This window comes from Psammomys obesus, unplaced genomic scaffold, assembly GCF_907164565.1.
Source record: "Psammomys obesus unplaced genomic scaffold, mPsaObe1.curated_primary_1811, whole genome shotgun sequence".
Taxonomy (NCBI): Eukaryota; Metazoa; Chordata; class Mammalia; order Rodentia; family Muridae; genus Psammomys; species Psammomys obesus.
In genome coordinates this window covers 15,544,434-15,571,368 of record NW_026591086.1, presented here as the reverse complement: position 1 = coordinate 15,571,368, position 26,935 = coordinate 15,544,434, and the positions used below count along the sequence as shown (strand labels likewise).

Sequence of the window (26,935 nt, the reverse complement as noted above, 5' to 3'; positions counted from 1 at the left end):
GAGGAAAGTGTGTTTATCTGGCTGACACTTGAACATTGTTGTCCATTGGTTCTCAACCCCCCTCGTGCTGTGACCCTTTCATACAGCTCCTCATGTTGGGGAGACCTCCAACCATAAAATTATTTTCGTTGCTACCTCATAACTGTACTTTTGCTACTGTTATGAATTTTAATGTAAATATTTGTGTTTTCCGGTGGTTTTAAGTGACTCCTATGAAAAAGTTGTTTGACCACCTAAAGGGGTCTCGACTCACAGGTCGAGAACCACTGTCATAGTCCATCACTGAAGGAAGGCAGGACTGGAACTAAAACAGGCAGGAACCTGGAGGCAGGAGCTGATGCGGAGGCCACGGAGGGGTGCTTTTTACCTCATGGCTTGGCTTGCGCAGCCTGCTTTCTTACAGAACCCAGCACCATCAGCCCAGGAATGCCACCCCCACAATGGGCTGAACCTTTCCCTCATTGGTCACCAATTAAGAAAAGGCTTGGCTACAGACAGATTTTATGGAGGTATTTTTTCAGTTGAGGTTCCCTCCTTTCCGCTGACTCTAGCTGATATAAAACTTTCCAGCACAACAGGGATGAATCCAGGTAAGAACACACTGTTGTAAGCAGTCTAGAACCCGCGATGGCTGTGTGTGTGGGTGCGCTGCTGTTTAATCTGGTAATTTGCCAGACTCCATTTCTGATCTTTTCTATCCCATCTTAAACACAGAGGACAATCAATGTGTTTCTAATCTCTCTCTTTTCAAGACAGGTTTTCTCTATGTAGTCTTGGCTGTCCTAGACTTCCTTTGTAGACCAGGCTGACCTTGAACTCACAGAGATACTGCTGCCTCTGCCTCCTTGAGTGCTGGTATTGCAGATGTACGTCACCACACCCAGGTCTCTCTCTCTTTTCTCGCTCTATCTTTTTCTTCTTTTGTGAGAAATTATGGTACTTAAAAAACCAAAACAAACTAGCTTATCTTTTGGGGTATGCATCTTGCCCATGCAAACCATCTCTGAGTCAGAGTTTTGGCACAGTGTGTTTATTTGTGTGTAAACTAGCCCATATGACTCTGAATTCAGAGAGCTGGCAAATGTCTAACTGAGAAATTCCTGTACCATCAGGATCCAGATAGTCTCTTGGAGAAGAACTAGAAACCATGAGAATATTGAATTTGAATATTCAATATTGAAATTGAATATTGAAATTCCAGAAAATAAACTCCTCTTTTGTATAGAAAGAAAACCGACTCCTCCTGATGCCTGTATAGATGGTAAAATGTGACTCCTGGTGCCGCACACAGCTGCCTGTTGGCTCCTTGCACTTCATTCCTTCCCATCCTGTCCTTGACCGTACCCATGACCCCAAACCCTTCCCTATTCCTGAAGGAGAACTGGGAGCACAGTGAGTGCTGGGATACGGAGGGTCAGGAATAGAGTGGAGTTGTCTCTTTTGCACATGAGTTACTAGTTTAAAAAATAGCGTTTAGCAGTTTATTTTAGGCACCATCAAAGTCGCTTTATCATTGTGGCCACATGGTAGAGTGGTTCCATCAAAGTGGCATGTGTGGGGGAAAAGGATCGTTCTTGGAAATGAGTAGGGTTTTCGATAACGAAGGCATTAGTTCAGAATTAGAAGGAGAGGTTTTTTTTTTTGTTTTTTTTTTTTTTTTTTTTTTTTTTTTTGCTTTTTTAGAAGACAGGGTTTCTCTGTGTAGCCTGGCTGTCCTGGAAGTTGCTCTGTAGGCTCAGAGATGTGCCTGCCTCTGCCTCTGGAGTGCTGGGATTTAAGGCATGTGCCACCATACTCCGCTGATGTTTCATGACCCTTCTGTGACGGTCCACTTAGGCCACCCATGAACTGCAGGCAAGCGTTTACGTAACAGAGTCTGGACTGAACTTTAGTGTCACACCACTACCACCTTGTGGTCAGATCTTGCAGTTCATTGTAATGTGTGAAAGGAATGAGTTTAAAGGGAGACATGGACGTTTTGTACCTTCTCAGTGTAATAACTTTACAAAGCCACGGAGTTTTCTCTCTCTAATTAGAAATTTATTCTCATGAACTTTTATAAAGAAGGTACATATTAAAAGCAGAATGATTAATTTTAGGGATTAAATAAGTGTTCACAGAATATAATTACTTTTCAAAGTGCTTTTACTTTTATAACTTTTCTTGAGAAGAAAATTATAGGCCAGGTGTAAGGAACAGAATGCATTAGGAATCACTGGGCATTTGGTATAAAGGGTAATTAGACTACATTATATAGTCACTATTGTCTTGCTTAAGAACATTAATTTGCATTTAAGCACAAATGTCTTAACAGTTTATGGTATTACATACAAAATGATGTGGGTCTTTTGGCTCTGCTTAGAAGTGTGTAGACTACCCTAGATGCTGGGAGACTCTCTTCCTCCTGTTTCCTGCTCCAGTTTTGGGTAGGCATACCTCTCTTCACTGTTCTGTTTGTTCAGCCTATGATATAATTGGTTCATTTTTAGCAAACCGAGCTTTTCCCTTACATAGAGCTGAGGTCGGAGGAATTCCAGTAGCTAGGAAAGCTCGTGGAGCCGCAGGCCGTCACTCACTTTTCCCTTGCTGAGTCGCATCGGAGGGACCCGCTGTTTCAACCCTGTGGTGGCCAGACTCCAGCTTCCTGTTGTGTCAGTCACTCCAAAGAAACAGAACGGGAAAGCGTAGGTTGATGTGTGTTTTATATGTAAAAGTGAGTGGTTATTTCTAGTAAAAATTTTTTTAAAAAGGTTTTTATATTTTTTTATGTGCATAAAAACAAAACTGTCGTGAGCATTAACTCTCCCTCTGTAAATGCATGTTGTCTGACTCTGGCTGCTGAAGTCTGCTGCACAGAGCTGTAGGCTCCTGGGTGATGTCCTGGGCAGGAAACCCGAGTTGGCCCGCCTGTGGGTCACTCCTGAGGTATCTGGCCATATGCCCTTGGGAAAGCACCCCAGTTTGTTCTGGTACACAAAAGGGCTTGAGCACATTGCACCAGAGGTAGCTTCTGATCAGGGAAACGCTGCGATCCTGTACACGACAAATTACTGTGTCACCCACTACTCCATTTTTACTCAGTATTGGTTCTAGAAACATCTCTGAGTGCTGCTGCTCCTGTGAGCTGGGATGTTGTTCACCCTCATTGTTGCCACTTTTTGATTTTTTTTTAAAGTTAACTCATAATGGGAAGGAGAGTTTTCTTCTGTTTTTGAGCAGGCTGGTGCCAGCACTGGCTTTGGGTGGCAGTGTGGACCGCTCTTACTGCCTCAGGTACAGGCGGCCGTCTTCACCTGCTGGGAAATCCAGTGTCAGTTCGAGTTGTAGTTGGGTAGAGTGTGGTGAGTGTGGGCAACTGGCCTTCAAGAGGAAGAAGGGAAGGGTTACAGAGTGAGCGTGCTCAGCTTTGAAGCTCGGTTGCCCTTCTGCCTTTCTGAGGTGGAGAACCAGACTGGTGATGGCGGAGAAAGGACAGAATGGCATAGACCAGGGCTCCACGCAGGGAAAGAAACATGAGTGAAGAGGCGTGGTTGCTTCCTATCAATGTGCTTTGTCCAAAAAGTTGATGCTAAAATTATAACAGTATTAGTGTGTGTGTTGTCTGCACACATGATATATGTTCAGAAGCTCACTTAGGTTAGAAGAGGTCTTTGGATCTTCTGGAATTGGGTTACAGGTGGCTCTGAGCCACCATGTGGATGCTAGGAACCAAACGCAGGTCTTCTGCATGAGCGGTCATCTGCTCATCCACGGAGCCAGCTCTCCAGCAACAGGCACAAATTTTAAAATGCTGAAAGCTAGGTAAGGGTAAATGCATACTTTGAATAACATGAATAAAGAAAAGGATCCCAAATGCCCAATGATCTACACCCTTTAGAGGACGCAGCCAGGCTGGCCACTAGCTTGTGATCCTGCCTCCTGACTGCTGGGGCTATAGACCTGAGCCGTCAGGCCTGACTCAAAGGGTATTAATGTGTGTAGGTTTCTTTGACCTACTCTGAGTTATTGAATCGAACCTCCCAGATGAAGTAAGATTTGTTAATATTAAGTCCTGATTGTAAAGACGAGCAAGGAGATTGGAACAACTGCAGTATTTAATGCAACTGAAAATAATATGCATATACTTATTGTAAGGCTTCTGTCATCTGTCTGTCTATCAATCTATCTATCTATCTATCTATCTATCTATCTATCTATCTACCTATCTACCTATCTACCTATCTACCTATCTACCTATCTACCTATCTACCTATCTACCTAATCTATCATTTATTTTACCATACTGGGAAGGTGAACCTAGGGTTTCAGCAATACCAGGCAAGTTCTCTACTACTGAATCACATTCTCCCAGCTTGAATTCATTTTTTAAAAAAGCTGAACATTCACGACAGGATACAATTTCAAAGGGCAGAGAAGGTTGCAAGGTGTAAACTTAAGTGGACAGGAAATAAAAAAGAAGGGGAGGGCAGATTTAGAGGTTGAAGGAAGAGCCAGGCTGGAAGCAGTTTTACAGGTGACTGATGAAAGAGGTTAACAGGAAGAATTAGAATGGGATCAAATGGCCTACCTTCCAGGACCCTGGCATGCTTGTGAGGGAAAAATAGTAATTTATAATCACACAAAAATATCGAGAAAGGCAAAGAAAAGAAAAGATAAAAAGCACACCATGATACATCATGGTTCAAACTTATAATGAAGTTCTCTTTCAAACATAATTTTTTAAAATTCATGTATATGCATGTGTATGTGTTTGTGTGAATGTATGCCACATGTATGTAGATGATGCCCTCAGCGGCCAGTTTTAGAGACACGGAGTGAAACAAGCCCTTTGTAGCTTGTGTTTGACCACCTGACACAACAAAATTATATATTGGATATAGAAGAGTTGGGTCAACTGAGGAGGGATAGAAAATCTTTCCTTTAAATTTCACTCTCTACAAAAGTAGTCTCTGTACACATTGTACAGGCAAAGTAGCCACCATACACAGTTTACAAATCTTTCTATGCCACCTGTTAGGATTTGAGTGAAAAAAAAAATCATCCCCCCATCTCCCCTCCCTCCCCTCTGGCTCATGTGTTTGAACACTGATTTCTGGCTACTGGCACTGTTTTGGGAGATTGTGGAAACTTTGGAGTAGAAGGCCTGGCTGGTGGGGGTGAATTACCAGAGGTGAGGGTTTGAGGGTTTGTAGCCTGACACCCTGCCTCCGGCCTCCTTTTTTGAGAGAAGGTCTTACTATGTAGCACTGGCTGGCCTTGAACTCACAACCTCTGCCTCCTGCCTGCTGGGATCCCAGGCATCACCACCACTCCTGGCTCAGACCTTGCTTCCTGCTCAGTTCTCTGTCTCGTGATGTGCTGAGACATGAACAAGCCGTAAGGTCCTGCTGCTGCTGCTGCTCTTCCTTACATGGAGGGAACTACCCCAGCGGTGTTTGCCATCTTTGCCAAGATGGACTGTATCCTAAACTGAGCCAAAACAAACCTCCCCTCCCTTGTAGGTATTCTGCCAGCAGTGATTACACACCTCATAGGTCTCCCCTTCGCACACCGTCCAACAATAATACGAATGCTGATGAGTAGTGCGTAAAAACAGAATGGCTTCTAATTCTGGCATGAACTCCAGCTCATTCAACAAGCAAGTGCTTAAAGTGGCCACAGGGGCATTTGCTCAAGAGAAAGACAGGCTGGCTACAAAAGGAGGCATCTCTGACTCCAGTCCTCAGAATGTAGCCAGGTTTCCTGCCCAGGTTGTCCGTGAACAGTTCCTTAAAACAGCCTACAATTCCAGTTTTCCCAAAGAGCTGTTTCGGCAGTGTTATTTGAATGCTGGTCTTCATTCGCTCGCTGGTTGAATGATTAATCTAAGCTACTGCAAAGGCCACATACTGTGATAAGTTCCTCTTACCTAGTAAGCAGATGTAGGTGAGCAAGAGCCCTCTTCCAGCTGAGCTTCTTGAGAAACCACCACACCAATCTCCTTAGTGGCCTTACCAGTTTGCATCCTCGCCAACTGTGAACAAGTGTTCTCCTTACCCCACATTCTCGCCTGCCTGCGCTGTCATTTGTTTATTGATCTTGGCCATTCTGACTGGGGTAAGATGAACTCTCAAAATGGTTTTAATTCGCATTTCCCTGCCTGATGTCTAAGGGTGTCAAACATTTTTGCAGAGTGGCTCTCGGCTTTTTGTGTTTCATCTTTGTAAAGTTTCATCTTTGTAAAGAGCCCTGTTTAGATATGGCTTTATTTTCATTCTTCAACATGGCATTATCCAGTTTGACTAGCACTGTTTCTTGACGGTGCTGTCTTTGTTTCCAGCATGTTTTTGGCTTCTTTGGAAAAAATCAGATGCCTATAGGTGGATGGAGTTACGCCTGGGTCTTCAGTTTTATTCCCATGATGAACGTGTCAGTTTTAATGCCAACCTCATGCTGTTTTAATTATTACAGCTGTAGTATGATCTGGGGTGGTGACATCTCCAGCAGTAGTTTCTTCCTGTGGGAACAGGCTTCATGTCCAATCAAAATGTGGTTAGTTAACCCTGTGACAGGCATGCCACTATTACATCCTTAGACACTTCTGCTTGGCCGATTACTCTAGCAGTGTGCAAGGGGCCCATCTCTGCGTAAGATCATTGATGTCTTTTCTTCCGATGAGTCAGCTTAATAAGGCCATCAGTGCCACTTAGAGTAAGAGGGAGTGGTATAAGTATCACACCTAGTATAAGGGTGAACTATAGAAACAGGGTGAGTCCATCCTGCAGGGTAAGAAGCCTTTACTGGCGGGCCATGTGCTGCATCAGAGGTGAGGTTGATAGATTTCAAGATAGACAAAGTAGAGGGAGGAGGATTAAAGCAAAAGGAGCCTGCAAGTTACAGGTGAGAAGCCCGAGAACATCACACCCACCCTTTCCTGATGGCTGTGGGGGTGAGGATTTGGTAGTGCAGGAAGCTCAGGCATCAAATGTTCAGGGTTTCATTTTAATAAGCAGGGGAGGATGAAGTTGATTATTTGTGTCTTCTTGAAATAGTGCTTGTATAAGAGAAATGGATCCATTTATAACTTATCTTTAAAAAAATCTTTTAATTGGGTATTTTATTTAACTCTATTATCTTAAACAGAACTTTACAAAAATCCAGTACACGTACTGTTGTAATTTGAATTTCCCAATGATTTGTTCTTGGGATAAGTTAGATTTTTGCAGTGTCTCAACACTGTCTACACCTGAGGATTCTAGGATTCTAGATTCTACCCCAAGTGACTCGAGATGCTTCAGCAAGGTGTTTTCCTGAGTACCCTTCCGTCCATCTTCTCTTGGTAGTAACCGAAGGATTGACCTGCCTGTCTCTCCACAGTGTCTTAAAAGGAGATTGTAGCAGAGGGACATGACTATTCCCTATGTTAGGGTGAAAGGTAAGTAATTTTCATGTGAAAGAAACAGCAGGTATCTGAAGAGGACGGATTGGTAGTAGCTGACCTGAGGCACAGGACATCCTTAGCAGCTCCTGCTTTCACGTGGCTCCATAGTGGCCCTGTCTGGTCTGAAAGGCAGCCCTATGATAGGCACCAGGCTTGGAATGGAGAGCGAGGTGGCCCTTGATCCTCAGTGTAGTTTTGTTCTCTGTCCTGTTACCATTTTTTAAACAAGATACTGACACTGCCCCTTTTGGAGACTATTTTGCTAAGGGCAATATTATTCCATGGGCTTTTTGGACTATTACCTGTTTGTTTTTTTTTTCTCAAAATTTTTTTTAATTTTGCCAAAAAATCACGGAACATAAAATTTACCACCTTAGCGCTTATAAATACACATTTCAGTAGTGTTTACTAAAGCTCCATTGCCTAACAATATGATCTTTATTTTGCACTTTCATACATGTATATGATACATTCTGGTTCCTCTCTCTTCCCCATTCTTATCTTCGTTCAATTCTTACCAGTGTCCCCCTCTCCCTAGTAGTCCTGTTCCTGGCTTTTGGTTTTGCGTATGACTTGTGTTTAATCAGAGCCATCTATGTGACTGTTGGAGTAGGTTATCAATGGAAATGCAACTGGAAGGCAGTAATTCTTCCTTGCCCTGAATTTGTTCATAAGAAATAGTTAAGTAACAGGGTGGAATCCCAACCCTCGATTCTCTCCTCTCTCTCTGCATACTGTAATCTTTTTGCTTGTAGTATTAATACTTCATGCTCCTTTCAGATCAGAGTTTTTTTAAACCACATTTCATTTATAGTGAAATAAACTGTACAAAATTTATTTATTTTTCACCAAAGTGACAATATTTTCCATGTTACTTCTAGATAAGCCGTAAAACATTTGTTTTTGTACATTTTGCTTTTAAATCAAGACAAGGCTATAGCTTCTGACATGAACAGAGAAGAAAATACATGTCAGTGGACTTTGTGGCTGTCGTCTGCCTAGGTGGGCTGAGAAGCAGAACATGTGTCCACTGAGATGCTTGTGAAACATATAAGCAACTCAGGTGTGGGCTGCTTTTCCCTATCGAAGCATAAATGCTGAGCTAAGATTTTTTTTAAAGACCGACTGACCTTAAAGTCACCCACTAGAGCTCTCATAAATGTGGTCATTGATGCTCCCTTTCCACATGTCTTAGTCACTATTCTGTTGCTATGAAGAGACACCATTGATCGAGCTCGGCAAGCCTTAAAAAAGAAAGCGCTTAATTAGGGCTGGCATAGAGTTTCAGAAGCTCAGTCCACCATCATCATGGCAGAGAGCGCAGTGTCTCACTGAGAGCTACAACCTGATCCACAGACAGAGAGAAAAACACGGGGCATGGCCTGGGCTTTTGAAATATTCCCAGAGACACACTTCCTTCAACAAGGCTGTAGCTTCCAATCCTGCTAATCCTTTCAAGTAGTTCCACTCCTTGATGACTAAGCTTTCAAATATGGTGGCCTATGGGGACCATTCTTATTCAAATCACCACACACTATAGTGTCTAATATCTTTCTTCCCACATTCCCACTTAAGCTTTTTATGGTTTTGTCCCATTATGAGTCACACTTAACACTTCTGAAGCTTCAAAGTCATGAAATTGAATTGATTAAGATTGAAAACTGTTGTTCAGCTATTATAAGTTATTAAGGCATAAGTAAGCTTTTCCATAGTCTCAAACAAAAATCAGCAGATTTCCCAGAAGGCATTGTTAATTACTGTTTAAAATAAGCTGGGACCAAAAAAACAAAAAAAACAAAACCAACCAAACAAACAAAACCCAAAATGCCCCACAGAGTTGTAGTGGCATGGCCTAGTACTTTGTATTAAATGTTAATTATCTTGCCCCCAGAGATTCTTACATACACACCCCAAAATGATGTTTGTGTTACCTTGCCTCCTGATTGGCTAATAAAACTGCCTATACCTGGGCAGGGCAAAGGTGAGGTGGGTGGAGCAAAGGTTCTCAGGTTTTGGAAGAAGAGGATCATGGGAAGGGGGAGAAAGGTGAAGGAGAAAGCAAAATTGCTGTGGGATAGAAAAGAACCCCATGGGACAGCAGGAAGGACTCCAAGAGAGGAAAGGAATAGCCCAGATGAAGAATATCAGCAAGTATTTTGGGATTATGGATGGAAAGTAGTCTAGACAGGAATGGTTAAAGCAGATGGTGTGGGCTGGGGACTAGGAGATAATAGCATGGGTGGGATTATCTACCCAGCCCAAGGTGAAATAAGGCAAATCTAAAATCTAACAGGTATCTGTATCTTTAATTGATTATGATAGTGGGTTAGATAAAACCACCGTAATAATTATAGGGCAAATAATAAACATTATTAGGCCGATACCTTTTATTTTCCGCAACACAGAGTGAAAAATGTTATGTTTTTGTATGTGTGTGTGTGTTTTTATGTGTTTGCATAAGCACAGGTGTATGAAGGACAGAGGTAGTGTCAGGTGTCTTCCTCAGCTGCTCTCTTAGTCTTTGAGGCAGGGTTTCTCACAGAGCCTGGGGTTTGCTGATTTGGCTAGGTTGCCCGGCAATGAGTCCCAAGGATTCTTCTATCCCTTTCTCCCCAGCTACATCGGGATCAGTCATCTCACAGCTAGAGCTTCAGTTCAAAAGTAGGGGAGAGGGGAGCCTTTTGCTCCCCTCTCTGTGAGTCAGTAGACTAGAGGCTCTGTGACAGCTTTTGGAGGGATTGGTGACCAATGTCCTTGGAATCCAGACATAAGTTAGACTACCCTGAGGGACTAGGTCATAAAGGCAGATATTTGCCATTGAAGGTGTGCCTCAGTGTGCAGCTATGTCCCCAGCGTGAATGCCATACAGAGGCTCCTGGGCCACTTGAGCCTTAGAGACTCATCAGCGGCCTCTATGGTTGGTGATGACCTGGGATTCTGCCCCTTCTATGGAGTCTCTCTCAGAGGAGTGGCCACAGTCAACCCGAAGAAGGACTGTCTCATGACCAGTGACTGTTTGAAACTTTTCTAGTCAGACCTTCTAAAGTCCAGCATGAGTACCATCTGTTCTTTCTCCCAGAGGAGGCTCTTGAGAGGTGATAACTCTTTGCGGTTGGGTTTAAGGTTTTTAGCAGAAGTTACATATGTTGCTTGGTGGACTGAAGGGAAAAGCTATGAGGTGGAAGGAGACAAAGCAGGTGGGGATAAGGTAAGGACGTGGGTGTCGTGTGGTGTCCCGTGAGTCGCTACACCTCATCATGCTGCTTCGTCAAGTGAGAGGCTCTTCATAGTTTATAATATTATAATTTATTCAGGTCTTGGGAGAGATGAGCCACCTTGCTTGTACAACACAAGGAAAGTGCCTAAGCGTGGGCTGGTTGGATCTGTTAGGATGGTAACCCCGGTGTGTAGCCCCCATTTTCTGAGAGTGGGTGAGAGCTGTTCCGGGGGAGGAGTCGTGGTTTGGGGGGCTGAGGGTCTTGGTTTTCATCAGTTCGCTCTAGTGCGTTAGCCTTTTCCACTGCCCTTCTCATATGAATGTGAAAACGGGTCTCTGAGTTGTGGTTCTCCAAAGCCCCCGCCCCTCCTTACAGCCCTGTCCTGACCAGTTTTCTGTATTTCGCTGCCTGAGATGAAGTCTCCTGCCTTTGCTGTCTAGCATGTCCAGTAGAAGCTACTTTCCTGCTTCAAACATTTCACTAGCCTTTTGCACTTGCAGTAAGAGGCAGGTTTCCCCTTGTGGCTGGCAGATACCGACTCTCCTGAAACTTCATGTCTTGATTTTTTCCATCTGCTCCAGCTGTTATTTGCCCTGACAGTGGCTGGCAAACACTTATTTACCTTTTCCAAGAAGCTCTTAGAATTCGTGCCTGGAAAATACTCTCTGAACTTAATAACATAATGATATCATCATCCTCATAATAATACTTGGTGCCACTTACTGAGATTTTCTGTAGCCCAGATACTGTGCTAAGTGTTCTCCAGATGTTATTGTACCATGAACTTAGAAGCAACAAGCTTGTAAAATTGATATTGTTCTGGCTTTCTTCTTTGGATAGAAAATGGGATCATAAAAAAAGTGGAGTGACCTGTTTGTGCCGTTGGTGTGCTGTAGAGCCTGGTTTGAAGTCTGGCTGATTCTAGACCTGTTTCTCTGGTACTAAAGTTTCAGAAGTATTTTCTTAGCATCAGATTGCAGTGATCTCCCTGTGGACACTTCTAAAGCACACTGCAAAGTGAACCTCTGCCTGAAAATCAAAGTAAACATTAACATGAGCCATTAGCTCATGCTCAGAAATTACCAAACAAGAAAGTTTTCTCACCTTTTCTAGCTTATTGGTAATGTAAGGCATTATTATAACGCTTGCAAAGAAACTAAGTAAATTACACCATGGAAAGTATTTTGTGGGGTAAGGTTACAGTGGGGGAACACAGAGAACAAGAACACAACCAACCAGGTGGTCATTGAGATGGTTCTCACTGAGGTCAAGGCTGTAGCAAGCTGGTCCTAGTGATCTGTGTGTTCTTGTAATATCAGAGTTGGGGAGGCAGAGACAGGAGGAACTCTGGCGCTCAGCCGTCAGCCAGGCTAGTCTGTGTGGTGCACTCCAGGACGGTGAGAAAAAAGTTAATAAAAAAGTTGGATGATGCCTGAAGAATGACACCCACAAATATTATTTGGCCTCTACACCCATGTGCATCAACATGTATACATTACCAGGACACAAATGAACATCCCCTGGCCCAAACACTTGAAGGACATGCAAGAGTTAACCAGATGGCTCTCCGAGGGAAGAGCAGGGCAGGCCCAGACAGTAGCCAGGACTGGAGCCTGAGCCATGTTTCCCAAATTAAAAGCAAAAGGGTGGTTGTGGATGGAGGGGTCCATGAGAGAGTCAGAGGCTAGATGCAGGTAGAGAAGTTCAGGTGTTTTGCTAGAGACAGTGGAAGTAAACAGGTGTCCTATAAAGCACTCCTCCAGTCTAGAGTCACAAAGGCCTCCTACCACCGCCAGACACTCCTTCTGCTGTCCCCTTTGGAAACACTTCCTTGTGTTTGTTATAGAATGCTCTCTGAAGATGTCTGTGCCGTCTTAAGCCTGTTTTTATCTGCTTTCTGTTGCTGTGGCAAAGTACCTGAAAGCTGATGCTTTCTTTTCTGGGCCACCGCATGTAGCGCTTTGTATATGTGTTTACTTGTAATGATTAACATCTAACAAGCGTCTGTTGTTTGTTATACTAGCTATATCTTGCTAATAAGCCCTTTGTGCAAAGGAATACGAAGAAGCTAAAGACTTGTCTTAAGTTCAGCAGGTACCTGTATTGAAGCTGGGAGTTAAATGTGTTTCTGGTTCCGGAGGCCATTTGCGTTAATACTCAGCCTATGGCACGGCATCTGTAACTCTCACTGTGTACAGTCTGTGTGAAAGACACCCCATATTGCAGATGGTAGATGCATGTACCTTTTATGCTGTCTCCAAATTCCTTTGTTAAATTACTTAAATTTGTCCTTTGACAGTTTCATAGATGAACTCTGACTCTTCTCACGCCTACCTTCTTTACCTCCTTCCTAACTGTGCCCCCACAACTCTCTTTCTTTCATTCTTGCTTTTTTTATTTTGTTTCCCGATTGAGCTTAACCAGGGATGTCCTTGTGGCCTTGGGTTTGAAACTGTCCACTGAGCCTGCTGGCTTCACCAGTGGGTACAGAGCTGAAGACAACTCTTGGACTCCCAAAACTGTCAGTAGCCAGTTCTACCTGTGCATTCTTTGAGAACCACGTGCAATTCATTTTTACCTCCTGGGACTTTATGGTACCTTCTCTTGATTGACCCCTGTTGTGAACAAAATAGTCTCTCTAGTAATTTGTAAGATGTAGACCACGGTGTTTGGAACTCTGAGGAACAGTAAACATGGGTCATTGATTCTGAGTGGAATATTTGGTTTGGGGTTTCATTTTCACCTTGTCATGATGTTTTTGTTTTGTCCCCAGACCAGTATTAAAGAAGGACAGCTGCTGAAGCAAACCAGCTCTTTCCAGAGGTGGAAAAAGAGATACTTCAAACTTCGAGGCCGAACGCTTTATTATGCAAAAGACTCCAAGGTAACTCAGAAAGACTGCTCTCAAGCATTGTATGTCATGACTAGATCTAAAGCTTTGGTTGTTCAAGCTGCCTTTGTTTTGGATCCTCATTATAGCTTAAGTGTTCTCAAATGCATTTATTATAAAGGTGGTCATCTTGTACCCCACCTCCAGGTGGCGCTATTGAGTCAGTCTTATTCTTATGGGAAGCTATTATAGTTTGATTCCCTTTCTTCTTCTAAGTAAAATAAGTCATAAATAACTTAGAATAAATTAAAAACTTTGGGCTTCTTCCATTTTTTCCCTTTTAAACTTTTTTTTTTTTTTAATATAAGAGAGAGAGAGTTGCCATAGCTGTTAAGAATTTACATTCTGGGGTCAGATATAAGTTCACAGCCCAACCCTTGCTCAGTCCACAATGTGCCTTGGCTATCACGTGCTGCTGAGAGAAAGCTTAAGACCATACATGCTGAGTGGTTCAGAATCCCAGGCATAGATAATCTCTTTGTTATGGTAGCAGTTAAGAATGAAAACCACATTGTAATAAAATTGAGACAAAGCAATTTTTATATACCATTTGAATGAACTAATAATGGAGTTTAGGAAGAAGAGCCCTATTAAAACTGATATTTTAATGGTGCCTGAAAAGTAAGCATTAGGATGCCAGAGGAATAATCATTTCCATTTTTAAAAATGTCTATTCCTGATATAATTAGTAGAAGCTGAAAAAGGACCAGTCAACAAACTTAATTGTTAGTTTGTGGAACAGCAGTGGAAGGAATAACTGAATACTTATGTGAAAGTAATAACAAAATAATCTTATTTTCAAAAGTCTGATGTTGACTGTTATCCCTGGTCCGGCTCCATCGTGTCTTTGGGTATTTCCCTGTAGAAACATTGACTTCTTGACTGCCTGTGCCTTGGCTGTGTGTCCTGTTAAGTGCCCCTCAGGTGGTCCCATGTATCAGATATTGGACTTGTTTCCTGCTGAGAGAATCATTGCTAACTCCCATCCTCCATGTTTAAGAGTCCATCTTGCACTGCCTTTAGCTTTGCCTTTTTTCATCTATTGGCCGTATTGTACACCCCTTTCAGTTGGGAAGCAAGTCTAATTTTATTAAGGTGAATTAATAGAATTATGGTGAACTTAATGTAACCCCCTGGAAGCCTGGGAGGGTGGAAGCTATCAGAAAGGGGAGACATGCTTCTCTACAGCGTGGAGGTGAACTGTTACTCCGCTGGTGCTGGAAGTCCACTGGCTTGAATGTTGAGCAGTGACCAACTCACTGAAAGCGGGAAAGATGATAGTAATTAATTCATATTTACGAATGGCTGAATTATTGCTTTAAAAAAACAATCCCATCTCTCTGGAGCTTTCACCACTGACATGTTTTGACTAAAACAATGCTTAAGAGTTTGAAAGGAGCACGGTTTTCTGTTTATTTAGAAAACTATCTTACTTAGACAGATTTTTGATAGACACGGACTGTAAGGTCCAGAGCATTCAGTCAGTCACTGTGACCTGTACTAGTGCTCAGTCTACACTCAACAAAGCTGTGGGCCACAAGCTTGTGGTTGTGGGTGTGGGCGTGGGATCATGGGTGTCCCTCAGATGGTTCTGTGCGACCGTGACAGATAGGCGTCCAGAGGACGGCGGCCATTTCTGTGGAAGCTGCTTAGCTTCATAGGGTAGCCATGTTGTAATGGTTTCATCCATCCTTCTTGAGACAAAACTGTTGAGTGTCCCTAAGTTGACTTTCAGTTTTGAGTCCTAATTCTTGCCCTCACTTTTACAGTCATGGGCTGGTAGTGAAAACAGACCAAAGAGCCTGGAGCTGGAGTTCTACATAATGTGTTTGTGTTCTTGTCCATCAACAGTCCTTGATATTTGATGAAGTTGACCTCTCAGATGCCAGTGTCGCTGAAGCAAGCACAAAAAATGCCAACAACAGTTTCACGGTACGGTTACGTTCAGTTCCCTGTCCCAGGGCTGTGGGGTGGCTTTTCCTAAGCATGCGCATATGTTCGAGTCAGTCCTTACCGACACAATAAATTCGGACAAGTGTTTCACAGTTATTGGCTCACTGAACTTGGATGTAAATGTTTTTCAAATACATACATTTGAATATGTATGTTTAAAATATATATTCATAACACACACACACTAGTAGCGCATACCTATAATCCTTAGTACTCAGGAGGCTGAGGCAGGGGGATTGCCATGAATTCCAGGGAAGACTGAGCTACACAGTGAGACTGCGTTGCAAAGAGACAAACAAACAAGGATTATTTTCCTTTTCACTTTTTAATTTTTGTGTTCTTAAGGTTTTTACTTCCTTTAGTCTTTCGTTTAGTTCTATTGTTCTCAAGCATTTAAAACCTTTGTTATTTATCTCCAGTCTTAAGAAATAATATTTTCTCCTCTTATTTTCACCTCAGTTGTTGTTGCGGGCGGTTGGTGCTGTAGTTCAGGCTTTCATTTCTCCTCGCTTAGGTAATTTGTCAGGGAACTCTTGAAGAGGGCCTTTCTGTGCCTGCTCTTTTGTAGTGGAAAATTGCATAAACTAAAGGGTCTAGCTGGTTCCCCGTCACCTGCAAATCCCACCTCCCACTCAGTCATAGAATCATGTGCGATTCCTGTCGGCACGCGGTGCCTCAGCCTTCCTGTCCCCTGACTGATTTCTTTCTGCCTCTGGCTGTTGACATCCTGACACTTGTCCCGTTCTGCTTCTTTCACTTAGAAAAATCAAAATATAAACTGACTTCCCATTATATCACCGATATTTGTGATAAGCAGAGAAATCTTAAAATGGAGATACACATTTGTATATGCAAATCTCCCTCTAGATTTTCCTTAGTCCAGCGAGCTCCTGTGGTCCTTCCTGCAGTGACAAACTCCTTAGCCCCCCTGTGATTCCTTGCTTTTGCCAAGTGTCGCACCTACCTGCCCTCCCAGCCCTCACATCAGGGAGTCACCTCTTACTGACACTAGTGTCTGGTGTCTGTCCCTTAGGTGCACAGCGCACAGGAGACAGGCAGGTAAGCAAACAGAAAGAACCGTGATGGAGGTGAGCCCCGGTAGGGAGATGAGCGGAGAGAGGAAGCGAATGGATTTAGATTTAGTCTTATTGATTTATGGGCATGTGGGATCTTTCATAGTGTAAACAGTGCTTTGCTGCTCCTTCTCCCCAGGGAGAGTTTAGTTTGAGAAGAGGAAAGCCAAGAATAGAATCCTGGGAAAATGCTAAAATGTAAGGTTTGACCAGAAGACCGAGTGAGAGCATTCTTAAGAAGTAGGATCTCCAGGCAGTGATGTCGTAAGAACCCAACGTTGGAGAGTTTCAAGATGGAAGTTGCTAAATGTCAGGTGCTTCAGAGAGGGCAGGTCCAGGAGGAATTGAGAGGTGACCTGAATTTGTGAACTTGGGGCTTGTGTGGTCACGTGGCCGTGAGTGGTTTTCAGGGTGGGTGGTGTGCATTTGGCTGCACTGTTAATTTGGAGCAGACAGCAGGCTTTCTCCTGAGGCTTGGCTGTTAGGAACCCAGATACAGCTAGGGAGTGTTTGGGTGATGAGAGCATTGTGGCTCTGTTGTTCCTTTTCACTTTGCTTTAAAATTGGACTTTGAGTGTGTTTATGTGAAGAATGGAAAGAGCTATTAGATGGGGCAAGATTGCTGAGTGAGATGATGGATCTAAGAACCAGGGCATGGCGTGAGCACAGAGCCGATGGAGGCAGGTGTGGGCAGCAAGCTTGTGTATTTCAAGCCCAAATCGTACCATTTTCTCAGTGAAGCCAAAGACAAGGTTGCATGGTTGTGAGTGGGAGCTTGGGAAGGCTCAGAATAGCTTCTGTGGAGAGACAGCATGAAAAGCATCAGGGACCTGTAAGCTACATCCACTAAAGACTGCCTTTAGTAATGTCTATACAATCTGTGCTTATAGAATAGGCTTTCAATTAATAGAGAACAAGCAAATGGATTGATCTAGAGTGGCGGTTTACAAGGCCTTGGGCAGACAGGTAAAGTCAATGCTGGGTGCTTGGAGTGTCAGCAGCTTATAGCTTCTCTTCTCTGCGCTCAGTGTTTCAGGATGAAATGCTAGAAGGAAGAGATGGCTTTGCTGTTATCTGAGCAGGTGCCGGTAAACATGAGGAACATAACTTCCATAACCCCTCTTCACCGTCTGGCCTATATGTGCCTGTTTAGTCTACCCTTCCTCTGACTGTTGTGTGGTATTGGCTTTCTGCCTGTGCTGCTGAAATTTTACCACTTCTCCAATTCTTCTGATGTTTTCATTTACAAAACGTAGATTGACTTCCCATTATATCACCGGCATTTATGATAAGCAGAGAAAATCAGAAGTGGAGATTTTTATCTATATCTGTTTGCTTAAGTAAATCTTCCATGTTTACATCCAAGGTTGAAATGCTGTTTAGTTTTCAATCCTGCAAGTGAGCGTGGCCTGTACTGAGATAGACAGTACCTTGCTAGTCCTACCAGTGAGACTAGCCATTTGCCTTCCTCTGGGAGTGAACAAAGGGTTTGTATATGCATTCATGTATTTATTTATACCAAAGAGAGCTAGAGTTAATCTTAAGGAGGGTCCCAAAGTTTACAGTGTAAGGGTTACAATGGTTTCAGGTGAGGGTAAGGTCCTGGGCTTAATATAGGCAAAGGAAACAGAAGGGCCTGGGTGGGCTTGGAGGGATTGTGCGGATAACTTATGCAACTATTCCCCACCCTCCAGAGTCACTCCTTTCCCCTGTAGCAAACAGAATTTGCCCAAGGCTTCCCTACGCATAGGTAGGTCTGTGGTTTTCTCACGAGCCCCTGAGGAAACGGACTGTGGCATCTTTGTATCTTACCCATGAGTGTTTGTTGGTTTCGAAACACGAGATCAAAGTCTCCATCCGCGTGAGAAGACACAGTGCCTTGGATAGTTCACCAGCCAACTATTCTTTCTGAAGTTTGCTGGACTAGAGATGTAGAGGCTGAGACATTAGATGGCTTAGCATTGTACTATAATAGAAGCTTGGTAGAACTTCCCACAGCATGAAGTGGAGCAAAAGACGGGTTTTCAAGGGGCAGTTGTCAATCCTCCTGCTTAAATATTTAAATATCTTGCCTTCCCAGATCATCCTGACTGCTACTGACACCACTATTTTAGCTGGTTCATGTCAGAGGTTAATGGTGCAGCATGATGGGATTGTGGCTAGAGACTCTAGGAGTGGCCAAATTCTGCTCTTCCCGAAGTCCCTAATGGTACTGTATTGACAAGAAATGGTGGTACATGGACAACGTATAAATAGTGGATGGAAAACTTACGCTTTGCTTGAGAATGAAATGCTCTGCTCTGCAAAGAGAATGAAATGCTCAACTCTGCAAGGATGGCTGCTATAGTGAGTGTCCCACAGAGCAGGGAGGCTGTTAGCTACCCTTGAAGCATCTCAGGGTCACTTCTGTACTCAGTGTCTATGAGTTCCAGTGATGTGCATGGACACCAAGACAGTAGAGCAAAGTGTATGTGGGTGTGTGATTTAAGACTGGGGGGTCATGTCTTACACAGTCTCCTATTCCACACCCTGAGCATTAATGACTGTTTTTCAGTTCTCTCGATCATTATTCCCATCCTTATGCCCATCTGACAGTATGCGTGGGGCTGAGAAGCACAGCTGGGTTCCTCTTCCCCAAGTCTTACAATGTTGATAAGTTAAGATGCATCAAAGCTTTTACAGATTTATTATTTTTAATTACACTTACTTGTGTGAAGGTGAGTAGGTACACGTGCACACTCATGGGTTCGTGGATCTTTGAGGACAACTTTTTATCAAATAGACAATGTTCTGTCTGCATGGACGCCTGCACACCCCAAGAGGGTGAGATCTTGTGATCTCATTCTAGATGGTTGTGAGCCACCGTGTGGTTATGAACTACTCACGACCTCTGGAAGAGCAGCCAGTGCTCTTACCCTCTGAACCATCTCTCTAGCCCCGCTTCGAGGACATGTTTTAGGGATTGATTCTCTCCTCCCATCCTAAGTTCTGGGGACTGAACTCAGGTGATCAGGTTTGACAGCAAGTGCCTTTACCAACTGCACCATTATGTGAGCCCCACACACCAATCTTTAATTGATTTAAATTGGTCTATCATTGTTGGAGTTTTTTCAGTAGCTTTTGTGGCAGACAACCACTAAAACCTATTAACATTGAAAGCACCTTTTTGTGACTTCAGGTGGCGGTGCTACAGCCAGGGACTAGAAAAGGGCAATTGTAGACATCTTTACTTTTATCTCATGAGCAAATGAGGTGGGTGTTCATCAAGTTATTTCTAGTTTAAATTCTGCTGTGATGGGCAAAGCTTAGGAGCTTACATTATGCCGTCAAACAAACAGCCTGATTTTGGCTTGTGGTTCAGCCCTGTTTATGTGACCTTGGCCACATTAATCAATCCCTTTAAATCCACATTTACTCAGGTATATTGAGAGCAACAGCGATGGAGTATTTGCTTTCTAGGGCCCTGAATCAAATTAATGTGACAACATATAAAATATCCAGGGTGGTGATGAGCACGTGTAGTTTAATAGATGGTAGTGGCTGTTAGCCTGAATGTGGCCCTCATCCTTTCTCCTCACAGTTGGCAGTATCTAGCATCTATGTATGAAAGTTTGGGAATTTTGAAGGATGTTGTAGACCAATTCCATCTTGAGAAAACATTCCATCCTGCCTGTCTTTGAGAGGTACAGGGAAGATTTATGTCTACTTTTCATCCTCTGTTAATAAGCATGGTTGGAGAAAGCAACGATTAGCAAAGAGATGGCAGTCACAGATTATTAGGCTAATGCTATTCACTAAGGGCTTTGAGGTGATGTAAACATTACTCCACTCACAGCTTTCGGAGCTGTTCACATGGGTCCATTAAATTTTAATGAAGTTTTAAACTTGAGACAAATGCATCATCATGCAGGACACTTTCAAGGCTAATTAATCTGAACATCTTAGTAGGGCCTTGTCTCACAAAAAAATGTGAAGTGTGGTGGGGGAAGGGTGGGAGGAGGCTGCCCCTCTGTGATTATTGAGGATGTGGAGGCCATAGGCCCAATCCCCAGCACTGGGGGTTGGTGGCCAAAAGATGGCAGAAAGATCATGGAATGTTTGTGCGCTTGCTTGTTTTAACTCAGAAGGAATGCAGAGAGCTTTCAGTTCCTACAGCCATCCTCAGCAGTTTTCATGAGGAGTCCTGAGCTGTGTGTGACGCTCCACTGTTCATGCATAGCCACCTGGATTCCTCACTGGGTCAAGTGCGGGCACCCTGTAAGCAGAAGTCCTTATGTCTAGCTCAGAAAGAGGCTGGAACAGAGAGCTCTTACTGCCCAGGGCTCCTTGCTGGAGCAGGTATGCTGAAAGCTGCATTAGCAACAACTTCCACTTGGTTTGGAATCACCTAGGGAACATACCTCTCTGTATGAGGGCATCTCCAGAGATGTTCAACTAAGAAGAGAAGAGCACCCTAAGTATGGGAACCATCATCCCCTGTGCTGTGAGCCTGGACTGAATGGAAGAAGAAAGCCTGAGTGTTAGCCTTCTCCTTTGACTGCTTCTGGTCTGAGGAGATAGGGAGGCCCACCCACCTGTGCCTGCGCCCACAGAGCTGACTGCTCTATCTAACCAGCTGTGATGGAGTTGACATCTCAGACTGTGAGCCCAGATAAGTCCTTTGTCCCTTCACTTGCTTCTTGGGAGGTTTTGTCCCTTCACTTGCTTCTTGGGAGGTATTTGGTCATGGTTTCCAGAAAAGACACCAGCATGGCATGCGATGATTATGATTCTGCCAAGAGCATTTAAAGTGTTTACATTCAAAGAAACCAGTAAGCAAGGAGAACAGACTATGTGAGCTTAGAGCCCCCGGAATTCTGCATCCGCGCCATCTTTGGCAGAGCGGCCTGGGTTTAGTGGGAAGGAGAAATAAATGTTCCTGGGATTTTGTTTCTGGAGTGGTTGCTTTCTGTTTATTCTGCTTTCCCTTCATTTCCTCTCAATTGACAGAATTCAGCTTGTCTCTCTCTGAAGAGGGATGTCACATCCTTTGAACCTAAGAACGTGTCAGTTTGCTTTCATCCAGTAATGTCTCAATATTTAATCCTGAAGGAAGTGACTGAAACTCGCCTTTTCCCATGTGATTTGTGAAAGAACGCCATGTAAAAGGTACCTGGGCAGTCATCCGAGTGAACCATCCTTTAGCTGAGCATCAATGGTTTATGCCTGATAAGTCGTTTAATGTTTTTATATACCAATGCAATGAGGCAAGACTATTGTAATTTTTACTAGATAGACAAGAAAACAGAGAAGCAAGATTCTAAAACATGGAACCCATGTTGGGTATGTAGCCTCCGTCTGTATTCCCTCGGCTGTCCTCCCTCCTTATTTGGCCATTTAAATAGATGTGACTATGATAGTGAGCCTTGGATTGGTCTCGCATGTTCAGGCGTCTTTTCTACATCAACTCAAGTGAGAATCTTAGGCTAGATGTATAGCACGCAAGTGCCGGTCAGACCACAAATCTAGAATACTACACTACATTCTGGGTTCTGGGTCTTAAAGTAAAACTTGACTAAAAGATCACACAGAAGAAGGTGACCAGTATTCTAGAACTACCTGGGAGTCTTGGGATTGAATGGTATGTAAGGACTTTTTTTTTTTTAACTAAAAAAATCGGGAATATGGGCCCAGCAGGTTATGGATCTTGTCACAGAAGGCTGGCATGCTGAGTTCAGTTCTCAGAACCCATGTAAAGGTGAAAGGAGAGAAATGACTCTACAGAGATGTCCTCTAAGCAACATACTATACCCCTTGATGATGATGATGATGATGGTGGTGGTGGTGGTGGTGATGGTGATAATGGTGATGATGATATTTTTAAGATTTTTGGAATATTTGAGGAATTGTATATATATGAGAGGCAATGATAGATTTGTGTGGTTGAATTCACAGAGGGCTGATATCAAGTCAAAATAATAGAACCTTCTAAGTAGAATCATCTAATAAAACAGGCCTGTTGTGAGGTAATGACCTTGTCCATTGTTAGAACTCTTCAGTCATCTTCCCTGTTAGCAGAAAGGGGCTTTCAGAGTCATCAGGACAGGCCCAGGTTCAGAGCTGAAACGAACTTCACAAGGTTGGAAGGCTGAGAGCAGTGTAAATGTGGGACTCTTGTTGGTTTGGGATAGTCAAGGGAACCTGGACTGCAATGACTACACAGTGGCCTCCACCTTTCCCACACGCTGTGTCATGACACCACTCAGCAAGAACACAGTGACCTTCCTCCAAGAAGGCTTTGAGGGGTCAATGACCTGGTGTTGATGTGTGGGAGCAATGAGCTGAGCTGATGGAAACTAGTTTCCTTTTAGCTTCAACTGATGTGGCTTTGCTGACTCCCCAAGCCTGGTGCTTGGCACAGAGAGGAAAGACAATACATATTTGTCAGATACATGAACAAAGGCATGGCATTTCATAAGCTTATTTTTACTTTGGGTAAGCAGTAGCCTTTCATGGTTTAACATAGGCACAGAATTTCTCCACTTTTCCTCCATAATGTTTGGGTTTTCATAATATCTCTAAATGTTTACATCTTCATGAAATGTTTATTTTGTATACAGTAACTCAGAACTCAGATTATTTTTAAACCAGTCAGTATTACAGACATGATTCTTGTCTGTTATTAGTCACTGAAGTGGTCTCAACTTTGATTACATGAATATTAGAAACCTAACAGTAGCCAGTCTGATTATTTTTAATTTTCAGTTTTTATGTGCATTAGTGTGAAGGTGTCAGATCCCTTGGAACTGGAGTTATAGACAATTGTGAGCTGCCATGTGGGTGCTGGGAATTGAACTCAGTTCCTTAGAAAGAGCAGATGGTACTCTTAACTACTGAGCCATCTCCCCAGCCCCAGCCTAATTATTTTATATCTATGTTGGTTAAAATATTTTATGATAGTTTAAAATGATTCTATATTAACATACTACTTAGAGCTGAGACAGGGGCCTTGCCGTGAGCTAGAGGCCCGTCTAGGCTACAGCAGAACATCCTTCCTTCTCCCTGAAAAAATAACTTTTTAGGACTGGACGAGTTTTATGAAGCTGGTGTCCTAAGTGGTTTTCACTCTGAGGCATTTTGTGCAAGACCAATAGAGAATGTCTGTCCAGACTAAGTTTCTTATACCTTGGTGGACTGTCTAAGTGGGCTGACCTCCCAGTGTTTCCGCCATATTGCAGCACCTAGGGAGTGACAGCCTGCCACACAGCCTTCTTGGCCCCAAGACAAATGAAAAAAAAAAAAAAAATCTGTGCTTCCTGTAGCTGTTTCATGATCAAGGGCCTTCATATGTTCCAAATAGATGGTAGTGAACTGACTATATCACTCTTACCATGACCCACAATCGGCCCTTGTAACTCTATGGCACTTACACGTTAAGAGCCCGTCTTTTTCCTGTAGTTTTTGCATGGACCTGGCAAGAGTACTGAGCCAGCGGCTTCAGCCTCTACAGTCACTGTGCTCTGCGGAGGTTTTGAGAATGTCTGGGCAGTGGGAAGGGGTATCCACCGTGCTATGCCACTGATGCAGCCTCTGAGGAATGCCTGCATGAGTTACTTGAACTTCAGTGTGTGTATCTCGTCGAAGGGTTTAGATAAAGGCACTTTGGCCCCCAAACCATGTAGGTGAACTCGGTTTCTGATATCCATTTACAGGCCAGACTGAAGGGCTCTGTAAAAGACAGTCTCCTGCCTCATGTCAGTGCCTGGAATAGGGGCCTAATGTGGGCAGATGAGTTACTGACCATAGTAACAATTTTAAAAATAGAATATTAAACATCTGGATATGTCTGAAGAGGACCTGGTAGGCGATATTCATCACAATGAAGCAGCAGAACTGTGACCTGTGGAGGCCTTGCGTCCTGTGTGACATGTTCTGAAAAATAGAGCACAGCCATGTAACTCACACATTATAGCTGCATTAGACAATTTAGAGTACCAGCCTTTTAGTTACTAAAAATGTGTTTTAATACTTATGTTTTATGTTTAATAATTATGTTAAGAAATTAAAGCAATACTAAGGAAAACCTGTTATTTTATGAGATCTTAGCAACTGAAGGCATTTATTATACAGCAGAACACAGATTTGCTTCTGAAACCTCTTTGATGTAGAAAATATAATGAACAGCGAGTGTGTACCTTCTTTTCATTTTATACCTCACTTCATGATCTCAGTAAGCCTACAGAACATTCTTCCCTCCATCAAACAGGTAAAAGGGACTAAAGTTCAGAGAACTTACTTTGGGTAAATTTTTGTACTTATTCAAAAGCATAATTAATATTTAAAATTTGAGTGCTTTCCATGAGAATGAGTGGCATTTTCGAATTTTCAGGCTCATAGGATGGTAGCAACCTGGTAAAGGACTGTTTAAGGATTTCTTTGTCTGAGTCCCATCAGTAAGTCAAAGTCACCCGGTGGCTTCTGTGTTTCTTGGGGCCACTGTGCTGTCTGCAGAGCAGTTGTCCCTTCTTGCAGCCTTTGTAACATTTCCTATGACTGTAATTAACGACTTTTTCACGATGGGTGGAGATATGTCCATAGCAGGGACTGGCATTGTTACTCTCAAAATGGTCTGTAGAAAAATCTCCAGAAGATTCTAACCTGGTCTTTCGTGTGAGCAGGACACACCTTTCGCAGGGAAGCTTGCTTCATAGCTTATTCCGAGCCTTCACCACCTGGGCCTCTGGGATCACGAGGAGTAGTGAACCGCCCTAATGTGCTTGTAGAGATATATGTCATAGCAAAAGACTGCAGAGAACCCAGTTATGCCAGTCAGGGACGGCTGAATCATGAAACACATCACAACAGAATGCTGTGCAGCCGTCTGACGCCACCATGTATGTGACAGTGCAGGCCGAATTCTGCATTTTATTCCATGAGAAAACTCAGATGTAGAACAGTTATGATTTCATAATGTTGCCAGGCATGGCGGTGCACACTTTTAATCCCAGCACTCAGGGAGGCAGAGACAGGTGGATGGACCTTTGTGAGTTCAAGGCCAGCCTGGTCTACATAAGCAAGTCCACGACAGTCATGGCTCTGTTCCACAAAAAAATCGTGCTTAGAAAATTTTAAAAGAAAAAGTTTTTTTCCGTAATGTTACTATGTGCTTGTGCATGCATGTATTTTTGTGTATTTAAACTTGGAGGGAGCACATTGTTCTCATGTATAGATAGACTGTCTCTGGAGAGATGTCAAAAGAGCTGACCAGTGTTTATCTTTAGGAAGGGAAGTTGGTAACTGGGTCAGGTTTTAGTGGAGATATTTTTATTCTAAAAGTATTTTGAACTTTTCTATCAAGAATTATGTTTTACCAACCCTCCCTGGCAGCCTCTCACCTGATACACTTGACAAGAGTTAGCAATGAGCATGAGAAGCATTTTGGGCAATACCGCTCTATCCAAAGAAAGCATGTTTGGGTAGGAGTCTGGCTGTCAACAAGGGAAGGAAAGAGTGGACAGGAGGCCTTGTGCAGAAAGACTGGAGGGCTGTGTCCAGAGTGGGGGCGTGTTAGAGGAGGGGGCTAATGCAGAACTGGATTTGGGGTGAAAATGCTGCTTGAATCAAGGGTAGGTAGTAGATAAAAGAGGTTTTCAGGAAGTGAAAACTGGATGAATGTCCTGGAAAATGTGAATTGAAGTAATTTTAAGATCTCCTGGGAACATCAAGCAGGCAATTGGAGAGGTGCATTCAACTCTTTTAAAGTGATTTGGGGGTGTTATTTCCATAGCTTGTTTTAAGTTTATAGCAAAGCCAAGTGTCCTCTTCATCACTTAAGTTTGAGCACGGACTAATGGAAAGTTTAAGTTTCAGAAGCATCCCATTTTGTAGCAAGATAATTATTTTGTTTTGACGTTTCCCATTGCATGTGTGTACTGTACAAAGCCATTTACAGTTACAAACCAAAGAGCTTGTGTCAAGGAAATGAAGCTAATGCATCGTTCCAATCTCTGGTACAGTCTGAAAATTCTAAATGAATGGTAACACTTTTAATGTGACCATTAACTAATGCCACTAATTTACACTGGGTGTGTCTGCAACAACCTCCGTAAGTAATTCCCAAACTTCAGCATTACAATTGATGCGGAAAATTCCATTTCTCACGCACCGTGTAAAAGCTCCAACACAATGCCGTATGAGATTGTCTACCTTGTAAATGTTCTGTTCCCCGAGGGTGCCTGGTTTTCAGTGACCTGTCTGTTAGTGAACAGTTGTGATCATTATGGTTAATTTTTTGGCCGAGACCTTTCTTATGCTTTCTATTGCTCATCTTTAAGGAGAACACATATCTGTAAGGTTGAGATACTGCTGCAGAGCAGCTGCAATTATTGTCATTGTGTACAGT

General features: G+C 43.1%; 1 protein-coding gene across 2 annotated transcripts in view; it reads left to right on the top strand.

Annotated features, from left to right (window-relative positions):
- Window positions 1-26,935, top strand: part of Dgkh (diacylglycerol kinase eta) — a 155,285-nt gene that overhangs the window by 61,510 nt on the left and 66,840 nt on the right. For both annotated transcript variants that reach the window (XM_055609694.1, XM_055609695.1), the window contains exons 3-4: window positions 13,412-13,522; window positions 15,380-15,460. In XM_055609694.1, coding sequence (XP_055465669.1) covers window positions 13,412-13,522; window positions 15,380-15,460 — 192 coding nt within the window. The remainder of the gene's footprint in view (window positions 1-13,411; window positions 13,523-15,379; window positions 15,461-26,935) is intronic.